At 43.6% G+C, this 12,237-nt stretch overlaps 2 protein-coding genes across 11 annotated transcripts in view; one reads left to right on the top strand and one right to left on the bottom strand.

Moving 5' to 3' along the window:
* Window positions 1-12,237, bottom strand: part of LOC148069546 (methylated-DNA--protein-cysteine methyltransferase-like) — an 89,418-nt gene that overhangs the window by 16,346 nt on the left and 60,835 nt on the right. The window lies entirely within an intron of this gene.
* The window catches only part of LOC148069547 (transcription factor COE3), a 79,892-nt gene that overhangs the window by 52,669 nt on the left and 14,986 nt on the right, over window positions 1-12,237 (top strand). For 7 of the 9 annotated variants that reach the window (XM_087802219.1, XM_087802212.1, XM_087802218.1 and 4 more), the window contains exons 9-10: window positions 2,024-2,157; window positions 2,232-2,358. In XM_087802219.1, the coding sequence (XP_087658345.1) occupies window positions 2,024-2,157; window positions 2,232-2,358 (261 nt within the window). The remainder of the gene's footprint in view (window positions 1-2,023; window positions 2,158-2,231; window positions 2,359-12,237) is intronic. The other 2 variants (XM_087802213.1, XM_087802216.1) reach the window with 1 other exon arrangement.

The raw sequence follows: 12,237 nt of genomic DNA, 5'->3' as shown, positions 1-12,237 counted from the left end.
GGCTTCGGCGGGGCCACATCAGACCTGTTTGAGTGTCACAATACGAGAGTCGGGACCTTCTTCGCTCAGATCTTGGATCGGTTTTGACGTCCTTCCCCCTAACCACAGAGGGCTCAATTGGGATCTGTTAATAAATCCAATTTCACTTACTGGAAGTGAATTGGACACGAAAAAAAATTGTGTCAAATGGAATATGGCGAAGGTGGATTCGGGCCCAAAAGTTTACACACACCCTGTGATGCAACAATCCTCTTTGCATCCGCCCACTACTCACGATGCCTATCATCTGCTGAGGGGTCCGGGTGTGTGTGTGTGTGGGGGGGGGGTATTGTGCGTGTCTGTCATCAGATCGCCTGCGCTGACTGTGTAATCCACTTCGCCACGGTCCCCATTCAGCACATGCTCCCCTCTCGGCCTGTGCATTGAGACATATGCAAATTTCCCCGGCAGAAGGGTGGACGGCTTAAGGCCTCAGTCGCTGCCTCTCCTTGGGTCCTTCTGTGTGTGTGGGAGGCGGGTGTGGGGGGGGCACTGGGATTTCAGAGGTCTGTGTTCGTGTGTGATTGTGTTTGCCCGTCGTAGGCGGCAGCTGCCCCCCCAAAAGTCCCAGTCACCATCAGGCACCCCCCCCCCCTCCTCCTTCTTCCTCCATCCCCAAAGTCAATTTGTTTACAGTAATTTTGAAGGGTGAATTATTTGCTGTAATCGTCCGCACTGATGAAGGTCAGGCCCTCAGAGGGGGCACAGCATGCCCATGGAGGGTTGGTCCTCTTTCAGACGCTCCGCTTCGCAATTAAGGAAAGCAAATGTCACTCCTCTAGGCCTCACAAATGAAAATCTGTACGAGGTGATTAGCATGAAGTCAACAGCGCCTGTTAAAGTCAGATTCCCTGTAGAACCGATGTGTGTGCGCGCACTTTATGGGCAGAGAGGGAGAGCAAACATGACCCGAACAGACCCAACAGCAAGGCAAACAAAGGGAGATGTCTTGTCTGAGGTGATCCATACAACAATGGCCGCCCTGTGATTTACTTACTGGATGGGAAGGGATAATAGAGGTTTAGAACTGAGCCCTCTGAAGAAAAAAAAAAAAAAAAAGGAACTTGCCGAAATAGTTGCTTATATCCGGAGCGGCAGGGAAAAACAACCTATATTAAAAAGATATTGATGGAAATAGATTAAATTTGATATTGCTTCTTTATGACCGGCTGTCATGCTTTTTCTGTTGTAAACACGGCGTCGCGCTCGCCGCCATATTAAGGTAATGCATCAAATGACAGTGAACGTGAGGCGCCAGATCACTCAAATTAGATTATAATAACAACCCCGGCACTGTTGATAAATGACAGGGCTGTGTTGCACAAGTCATGCCAGATGAAAAGCATTGTAATAAACAATATGAAATGGATCGAATTGATCTCAAAAGAAAAGGGAGAGAAAAAAAAACAAAACAAACTAATGTGAATAATTCATGAGTACATTTCACGTTATGAAACCTGAGACGACGCCGCGTCTGCGTCGTGCAGCGTATGCAGAACAAAGGTAATGGAATAAAATGAAGCAGCAAAGCTTTAACTTGTCATTTCCACTTTACCAGCTTGTATTCTCGACTCATTTAAGATGTGTTCAACTTTGAAATCTTACTGTACATGCCGGTGCATGCTTAATCAATTCTGATAGCTACATTTGCCCTGACACATAATTTGCTCCATCAAATCATTTTCTTGGCGAGCCCGCCGTTTAGCCTTTGTGAAGTGGACCATTTGAAGGGTCTGCTTAACTACACCACTCCACGGCGCTGATAAATGATTTTGATTCTCATGCCTTAAAGGACAAATCCATCATTTTTTTTTTTCCAGGGAGGGGGGGTTGGGGTGGACTTCATGATACGTCTTTGTAAAAGAGGCATGGAAGGAATGAATGTTGTGGCTGTCTGTGTGCAAAAAAAAAAAAAAAAAAAGACATGGGTCTGGGTGCTGAAAGGACGGTGCTGAATTTTCCCCTTTTCTTTGTCTTGGATAAGCAGCCACCCCGTGCATCAAGGCGATCAGCCCAAGCGAGGGATGGACCACAGGAGGAGCCACTGTCATCATCATAGGGGACAACTTCTTTGATGGCCTACAAGTCGTGTTCGGCACCATGCTAGTATGGAGCGAGGTGAGATATTCAATATCCAATGGTGCCGATTTCTATTTTTTTTACAACTGTCTAAACGTTCCCTCTTCCTGCAGCTGATAACCCCGCACGCCATCCGTGTCCAGACCCCACCTCGGCACATCCCTGGTGTGGTGGAAGTCACGCTTTCTTACAAGTCCAAGCAGTTCTGCAAAGGAGCCCCTGGGAGATTTGTCTACACTGGTGAGTCAAAACCTTCGGATATTGTCTTCCTCGTTTCGACAAGTTTTCGCCACCCTTTTTTTTTGGGATGGAGACCTCTACCCAAGAGTTCAGGCGGTAATAACGTTACCACGGCTGTGCTCGCTGAATGTTAAAATGTGTGAGATCTGCTAGTGAAAAGGTGTTTCCTGGAGGGGCTCGTACAAGTGCAACTCGATCCCCCTCTGACCTGCCATCATACGAGGGCGCTGCCAAGCTCTGTTAAACTCAAGCTGTCAGGATAAGTGATTCTGCCAATTCTCTTTACCTATCCTGTTGCGAGACAGATGATGCATCCTTATAATTTCCTGGTTTTTATGGACGGCCAAATGTGGTTTTTGTTTTATTATGAAGCAGACCATGTGTGTGTGTGTGTCCTCCTTGTGGAGAAAAGGTGTGTGTGTCGCACCGTAAGTAAGCGTTCTGATTATCTCGGGCAAACAGAAGGAAGCGGTGGTCTTATCAGTCATCATCTGAGAGGAGACAGAGGTCACGGAGGTCAGAAACTGTCTGACCTGGAAGCCTGTCTCTTCTAACTCTGATGGGCAGATTCTCTTACCCCTAGTTTCTCTCTGGCCTGGCCTTGAGCACAGCAAAGTGGGGGGCTCAACACCCCCTTCCACCCCCCCAATCCAGATCCCTTCCATTCCTGGCCAGCTGTTTCTCATCAACTCCCCCTCTTCTTTTCCCCAAACAACCAGCGCCCCAACCACCCCCAGTCATCCGTACCCTTCTCCTCCAACCGTGCAGTCTGGCCCAACTCTCTTGCATTTAACCTCCCTAGCAGGAGCAGAGCAGAGGCCAACAAGGCACCGGGATAATGAAATAGGAGTGTAGTGTGCAAGTGTGTCAGTGTGAGTGAAAAGAAAGTGTGTTCAAGAGTGTGTCACCGCACAACCCCTAAGAAGGTGTATAAGTTAAGACATTAATGGCTTCTATAGCACCTTAGTGAAAGTGCCAGGTCCCTTAAGAACAGACCCCATTAGTCACAGAGGCTAAGCGGATTGGGATGATTACCATCAGGTTTTACCGAGGAAACGTGTCCCCTTCTCTATCTTTGTTGATTTTTTTTTTCTTCTCCCCCCTACTTCCATTATTCCACTCTCTGTCCCGGTTCCTACTCACTTCCAGTTAGTATAAAGATACAATTACCCCTGGAGGCAATGGTGGTACAATTGATTAGCGCTGTGAATTAAAAGAGAAAGTCACCAATAGACAGGTCCGACACTCACTGCCCTGCTATTCCCTGCGTGACTCACCCTGATTGTACAAGGGGTTGATGCTTAAGTGAGTGAACCTGTTAGGAGACCAGAATACAAAGTCTTTTAATTATGGGTTTTCCAAGTGTACAGTAGCCGCCGTGCAAATGTAATGTCGTTTTTTAAGATTAAAAACAAAATGAAGAAATAATCCTGTGAATTACCCCAGAATGCAACACATTCTTTAAATTAAAATAGAACATACTGAGCTCCAGAGACTACACATGTGTTGAAAAGGTACATCAGTATTCTCTCCTGTAAGGCTTGCATCATTTCAATACGATGACCTGACACAAAGATATTCATTTGAATTGTAAAGGCAGTCACGACATAAGGGCATACAGCGCATGTATCTTTCCGGAGCAGAGTGTGCCGGTGTCATATTGAAGTGAAACATGCATATCAAAGGTCTTGTTATCAAAGCCTTCAAGCGTGACTCGAGCGAGAGAGAGAGAGGAGAGATCCGTCTTTTCGGAGCCCCCTTTTTTTTTTCTCCCCTCTGTTGACTCTTCTTGCACCAGCACCCTAATTGTTGAGATTTAGCTCGCCCAATTTGAGAAATGATCGCAAATTACCCAGAGTCAACACAGAGGAGTCGACAGTCGATTCGAACAGCAGAGGGACATGTCCTTAACTCAGGTTAGTACCCTGGAGCCACTCCAAAACTCACAATCCATTCTTAGAAAGAGTGCACCCCTGTAGTGGATGTCAAATAATCCTGTTGGCACCGACTATTGAATGTTTCAGCACTAATGAGACAAACAGATGTGTGACATAAAACTTTAGCAGACTGCAGTTTACTGACTGCTTGGAGGCGCGTAGATCTGTATTTTAATTGGCACATTCTTTTTAATGGAATGACACGTTAGTTTTGTGCTACTTTGCGAAACCCGTTTCTTCTATAACAGCGTTCAATCCCGGCGTCCTCTGTCCAATCCATGTATCGGTTATCCATTGGTCAGGACAGGAGTGGAAAGGAACTGTCACCAAGGTTGTGGAAAATCAAAAGGAGAAAGTCTGAGCTGAACCAGAGTCAATACTTTTTCTTTATAAATGACCAAAAGAAAGGATGCAGGTACCAGCGTTCTTTATTTATTTCCTAACCCCTCAATTTTCAGCCTCATTTGCGGCAGTGTAACCTTTTTATGGCTTGGTTACAGTCCTGTCTGAAGGGGTAAATCATAAATAAAAACCTGCCCGTACAATTTATCCAATTTGAGCTCCTAATTGCATCAGAGCTTTTGGTTTTCTGTCTTGGCCAAGTTTCCGAAGCGAACACCCCTCTAGGGGCGGCGATGCGGGCCCTTGGTAATATGGTTCTGCAAGCGGCCCTAACACAGTCAGCCTCTATTTATCCTAATCAGTGACATCCACATAACCAGGATTGCTTAAAATGAACCCCTTCCGCGCCCCAGAAAACGCACATTTACCGGGACCCCATTTGTCATGGGTAAATTGAGGGTCAGTAAACTTCGCCTGTATCCTCCAGTGGGGGATCCGGGGACATGCATCATAACGTTACGAAAAGGATGATTGGCGAAGGCGAGCTGTCACACATTTGTCAGGGGGAAGGGAACATTATTTGCTAATTTCCCAAGCTGGGCACTGACAGGGTGCTTCGTCTTCAGACCTTTGGTGACCAGCCTGGATTCTCAGCTATTAGTAAAAGTCAAGTGTTTCTCCCCCTCTTCTCCCTCTTCTCTTCTCTTCTCCCCCCTTTCACACTAGTGATAAGAGTCATTCACTCGACCTCACAATATCGTAGCACACTGGGTGAAGGATTTTTTTTTGGACGGAGCAGATGCCCCCCATGTAGTGAGCAGCTCTTGCCAGGCTGTAGTTGAGGCCAGACAGCCTTGAGGGCTGATGGATCGCAAACTTTCCCTCGTCAAGGTGACGCTATCGACTCCACTGCACCAAAATCTGACAAAATGGGTATGAGGCAGTCATTCATCAACATAAGGACAAAGAGGTCATCGGTGCTTCACTCAATAGCGGTGGATCAAGAAATGTCAGGCTGGTAAGGGGATAGAAAAGAATGATGTCAAGGATGTGTCGTTAGACCAAAATTGTAAATAGAGAATCATAGTTTAAAAAAAAACCTTCTGCTCTTTAAGAATCCAGGGCAAAAAAAAAGAAAAAAGTAAACAAACAGAAGCAGAAGCACATCAGATAGCGCCCCGTGCTGTTCGGCCTGTGAATCGGGCCAATCCTGACGTCTCCTCTCCACCCTGCCGACACTTTGAAGTCCCAGACTCTGAAGCTGATCAGATGTAGAGCTTCCTTTTCATTTCCTGTCCTGAAGGGTTGGGTCTGGTACGCCAATCGGATGCTGGTCGGGTTGCTGGGGTGTGGCCAGCCGGCAAAGATATGCCGCAATCAAAGGCATTCAAGGGGGTATGTAAACAGATCAAGGTTCACTTGAAAAACCCCTCTCTACATACTGTACGTTTGATTTAGGTTTGAAATAACCTGAACCAAAATAGAGTAGCAACATTAGTTGGGTTAACGGAAGCGCTTGACACAAGTTCTATGAGGGACTAATGAGATCCTGGAAAGGTCCGTCTTAAAAAAAAATAAATAAAGGAAAAGTAGGAGACCTTGGTGACAAACTGCCGAGTGCATTAGGCATTTATAAATGTCATCGCCACAGTCGGGAGGGTTTGTAACCAGTTGGCACAACAGTTTTAGCATGTGTCAGAGCGTGTTATCCCACTAGCCGCGTCCCGCCGCCTGTACCTGCTTGTCTCATTACAACGCTGGTATTTAGCACCGGCTCGGCAGGAGCGAAGCAGACACTCATTGCCAAGTTGTAGATGGGCTTGGTTTATAAGGCCTTTCGCAAGGCTCGCGACAGAGGAAGGTCCTTGTGTCCAATTAGAGGAGTGACGTGACACGTGTTGCGCTCCCCCACTGTCAGGCGAGCTTGTCAGGTAGGCTTTGAGATGCACACTGTGGCATTATTCCACAGCATGCTATCAGCAAGTGACCTGTGAAATCCTGCTAAAGGAATTGATTGAAATAAGTAGTTGCAGTGAAGCGTGAACCCCCGTCCCCCCCTCCTCCTCCGTCCGTCCCCTGTATGATGGAATGATGGCCATCTATAAAGAAGAAAAAAAAAGTATGTTGTTTGTTGAACTCTAGGATACTTTTCATTGAGTCGATTTTAATTGGGCCTTCTTTTTGTCCCCTGGTGTCATTAGAGGAATGTTTTGTAATGACTCTTGAAATGGATTGTCCTCACTCACTGTCGACAGTCACAGCATCAGTCAGCTGCCGAAAGGAAAGACAGACGCAGGAGGCAAGAAAAGAGGGGGGGGGGGGATGATAGAGGAGAGCCCCCACCTACCTCTGAGCTTCTTTCCTTTTGCCCCATTTTCCGAAAATGATCCACACCCGACGGGCTTTAAAAGAACTCGAAGCACCCCCCATCCTCCCAGCGCGTTTTGATTGAAATTCATCGGCAAGTTTATTGAGAAATGAATGAGGGAGGCAGCGCGGTATTGACTTTGAGAGGAAAACACAACTCATCTTGAATGAGGGGGGAAAACGCGGTCGTAATTTAGCCGTCATCGATCGGCGCCCCGTCCATGTATTGATCTTCATTTTACAATATTAATTTGCGCTCGCAATCAGCTGTGAAGGGAAACCCATTTGATTTCTGTTGGCCGGTAATGTGTGAGGCTTGCGCCCGAGCGAAGTGGCACAAATACTTTAGCTGTCATTTAAGAGGATTGAACAGGTGTCTTCGAAAAAAAACCCCTTTCTAATAATCCCACCTTTATGAAAGGAGAGTGGAATTATGGATGTGCGATCAGTGACATTGCTCCCCTTTTTAACCGTGTTAATTACATTTTATCTGTTGCAGGAGCAATATCTGCAAGGAGACGGTTACTGTCTTGGTATTCTCATCTGTATCGGCTCAAAGTTCATGAAATTTCAATGAACATTGATCTGTCGCCATTGATTTATCTTAACTGCAGAATCTTTGAAATTTTAATTTCCTGTTCATCTCGAGGCTGCTGGAGATGGAATCACTCAATGATACTTGGCTGCAGTGGATGGAGATGATATGGTCAGTGTTAAAAGGAGATGAGGATTGCTTTGAGTGGGTTTGCTGTGGAAAATCCGATTTTGCTCTATTTTATTTTTTTTACGAATCATCTTTTTCAACCTGCATGTTTGTTTTCAACTCTACCATCACTAAAAGTATGAGCAGCATGACGTAACATTTACCGAAAGATGAATTTATTCTTCTAATGTCACCTCAAATTTAATGGCAAAGAGTTTTTTTTCCTACTTTACAACCAGATTAAATTGTATTTGTGGACTGATCTTAATTTCAGTCATGGTAGTTCACAGTTGTGTGTGGTGCTGATTGGATGATGAGGTTTCATGAAACAGTTTTGAGTTCAAGCGCCAAAGTGTTTGGAGCAGCAGTGGGTTTTTGAAAATAAGGTCACTGTTTCATGAAACCTCATCAGCTTATCACAGGATTTTTTTTACTATGAGACTTGGTTTTCTGCTCCTAAAGTTATCAATCGTTCAAGAAAAGTTTGTTTCCATTTGTTCAAAGACTTGTAGACGTAATCTCAGAGGAATTTTCGTAAATATAAGTGTTTGTTTTCAGTACATTTCTTTCACATCACATAGGAATGTGCAAGAAGTCATTGTCTACTATACAAGTTCATACTGTTCCAAGTCACTAAGGAAAATGAAGGGGATCTAGGGGGAGGGGTCAACTCCGAGCTTGTCTTAAGAAATAAAACAGTGTGGACGTGGCAGATTTAAGATACTGTCCTGAAGTGTCTAAATCTAACGGAGTGCCGGTGCCTCCCGGGAATCACTTCTTCTGTTTGACAAGTCGCAAATGCAATAACACTTGACTGAACTTCTTGCCTGTGCTGTTTATCTGTCTCCCCCCTTTTTCAACTCCCACTCCACCTCTAATTTGTGTTAAGGGGAAAGAAAAAATAACTGCTCAATGGTGTAGGAGGAGTGGAGATAAGCTCCAAGCAGTTAAGTATAATTAGCGAAAGTAATAGCTGGCAAATGGCAACAAGGCTAGGTTTTTATCTCCTGGAAAGATAGAGTTATCGTAATAAGCTGTAATGGCTGGCAGGAATGCCAGTATTCGGTACAAGCTTCCATTCAGGCTCGCAGACTTAACAAGGAACAATTTCCCTCAAATTTACTGCTTTGCTCAAACATTTCCCCATGTTTATACCCTGATACTGTAAGTCAATACATCTGCTGGAGCCACTTCCATATGGACCCAGGGCACGTCGAGGTGTATTGCCATGTAAGCACTTCTGGCTGCCAGAGTCTGCCGTGTTCCGCCGTTCCTGGAGCGCTGTTACTCATGTCGTATTTCCAGGGAAACACGGCGAAGGAGCGGCAGACCCTGCTCAGATGCCATGTACACTCCATCCACTCTACATTTTTAAGCTAAGTGGCTGGGCCGAGGCGGGCAGAGGAGCCCTCGGTGAAAATGGTGCTGGTGGCATGAAAGGACGAGCAGATTAAGGGCGTCGAGATTGAAGTGAGATTGGGAAGAGCACATTCCAGACGCGGGAATGCTACTGAGAGTGCTCGTATGAATGTGTGATTCTCAATTTTGGCAAATTATATGGTCACAGCTGCACAGCAGGTCATGCATTCCATTTCCTCATTTGTAGAAACACGATCACTCTTTGAGAGTATTCCATCATCTGCAAACTTTCTCTTTCTTCAGTGGTTTGTCGGCTGCAGAACCATTTTTATTATGGCTATTTATTCACTTGAATAGAGAAGCAGTGGACAGTCAAAAAAATGCTTTAAATTGTTAATAAAGGTTTAAATAGACCTGCCCTTTTCCCTGAATAGCTGGGACTGTATTTCAGAATTATAGCTAAGCTCAACTCTAATCATAAAGCACTTTAAAACAATAGCAGTTGTTATACAAGAACATACAAATATTACTTAAATAAGCAGTTAAAAAACAAGATAATATGATACCAAATACAAGTAAAAACAAGTCTTATGTCTGTGTTAAAAGCGAAGGAATAAAAGCGTGTTTTAGACGAGATTTAAAAATGGACAGTCAGGAGAAATACATTTTACTACTTTTGTTTGGGCAAAATGAATCGATATTACAAGAGAGATATAGTTATACTTTTAATAGACGGACCAAAATCTCTCTCACAAGTATTACAAACTCGAATAAGCTATAAGCCCACGATGCTGTGATATATTAGGCCCAACAGATGCTAAATAAAACGTTCAAATTAAATAAGAATCTTAAACAAACAAGTGGAAGAGAATTCAAGTGATGAAAAGTGGCATCGTAGCGGCAGAATGAGATTAGAAACCATCTTCTGTTGGCACTGCTACTTCTTGAGTAATAATATATTGAAAAAGCTTTTTATTTTGTATTGAAAATCAAATATAGGGCGCTGATTTATATGGTTTTTATATATAAAATACAGTACGTTTTTTATATTTAATGGTTCACACAAAAAAAAACGTTGACTGTGTTAAAAGAGAGTGAAATGAGGAAATAACAATTAAGTGGCATATTAGGACATTAGTGTAACCTGTCTAAAGCTGAGAGAGAAAAATGAAAATTCTATTAGTCCATTATGTTGCGTGTCCCCTGTGCTCTTCATCTCTGCTGCCTGCGATTCTAATGCGAAGCCCTGCCTTACCTCCCCGTGTCTCTTTTTCTCTAATTATCCGTGAGGTCAGTAAGCAAAATGGGGAAGAAGCCAGGAGATCAATACAAATTATCCCTGAGCAAACCAGTGCTGACAGTTTGAATTGCAGCATATGTTTACCCAAAATCAGGCAATTTATCTTAATATCAGGCGAGTAATGCAGCAGGGGTGAGAGGTCACACAATCTCTCCACCTCATAATTACCCGCCTCTAAAACAGGAAAGTGGTATTGATTGGCCGCGGGCCGGGAAGCGGGCGTGACTGGAACGTGCCAGCGACCCCCCTATCATACCCCCCCACACACACACCCCCCTCTCTCTCGCTCTATCCCCCCACATTCTTTGGTCCCTCCTCCCCCTTCGGCTAGACTCCCCACCCAGCGTAGGATTTATGGGATGTGTGTGGAGGGTTTCATGTTTCCGTGCAGCCACCAAGAGCCCTGACACGAGTGAGGTAAGGGTGAGGGAGGGATGCTGCTTCCATCGCCTCACCCCTCTCGCCGCCGTAGTCCTTTCGGAATGTGTGAGGTCATACAAGGGCGCCGGAGATTTGTCTGTAATATCTTCGGAAGACAGTCCAGTTAACAACCGTTTTTAAGGTCAAGCGATATGAGGGGAAATGTATGGCAGCTGTCAATCTTCCGATAAAATTATAATTTAACTTCTGATTGTTGGATATTTTTCATTTATTCCAAATATATATCAGAATCAGAAAACTTTCATTGCCAGGAATTTGTTGTAAAAGTTAAATAATACGTATTGAATAAATAGAGGTTAATAAAATAAGATACATTATCATATAATACCATAATAATAAGTAATGAATAAAAATGAGTCTCTCAGTAAGTAAGGAATACAAATAAAATACATTGTATTTAATTCGTCAATATTTGTTATTATTATGTATATTATTATCAGTAATATATTTATTTAATTGTTCAATAATCATTTAATCATTTTTAATCAATCAATATGTTATTAATACTAAAACTATTTCTTCATTAACGGAGATGTGTTGTTGTTATTATTTTCTGGAACTCCTGTTGTGTTATCAGTTTTATCTTGACCTTTAAAGTATATACTTTATTGAATATTGTTTTAATTGTTTAAACGCTTTGTGACCCTGGTCTGGAAAAGCGCTATATAAATAAAAATTACTTACTTACTTTTATTTTCCCTGCTTAAATGTATTTTAGTGATTTTATTATATTATTATTTATTTATTGAACCCTTGAAATACATGCATGTTGAAATGTAACCATTGTGGTTATTTATGAATTAATTATTTTCTTTTTAAATCTGTATTTTGTACTTCAAGAAAATGTGAAGATAAAAACTCTTTCTTGGTTCAGTGTGACTTAAGGAATATTCTTTTCATGTTTTTTTCTAAACACTATACATGATCATCCCTGATGTAAACGTACCTGAGAAATAAATACACGGATAAAGTCAAGCAGGGGTTGGAAAAGCCGCCCTTGATGTCCCCCGACGCTCATCAGCGAATTTATATTATCTCCCGCGACCCCGACTAGCTGAGAATAAGTGGAAGACAATGATCACGTCGTTGAGCTGATGGGAAGCTAACAGGTTTTACTCAGGAGTCGACTCCCTCGCTCAAGTGTTGCCGTGACCGATATCAACATCGTGCCGCCGGAGATCACAAACAGACAGAGCGGCTGCTGTCAACGTGTGCGGCGAGAGGAAAAAAAAGTGAGGGAAGCTCCCGATGACTCTTGTAGAAGCTCAGCGGATGAAAGGAAATCTTTTCGCTTTCTCCGGGCGGAGCTATGAATACACTCGTCGCAAATTTACTCCCCCAGATTGGATATAAGTGCTCAGTATATATCATCAGCGGCTCTTACAGGATTATTGACATTGTCTGTCTGCACCGGGCGTACATGCGACGAC

The sequence above is a fragment of the Callionymus lyra genome, chromosome 11, assembly GCF_982586985.1.
Source record: "Callionymus lyra chromosome 11, fCalLyr1.hap1.1, whole genome shotgun sequence".
Classification (NCBI taxonomy): domain Eukaryota; kingdom Metazoa; phylum Chordata; class Actinopteri; order Syngnathiformes; family Callionymidae; genus Callionymus; species Callionymus lyra.
The sequence above is the reverse complement of the archived record's forward strand: the minus strand, read 5'-3'. Positions and strand labels throughout refer to the sequence as shown.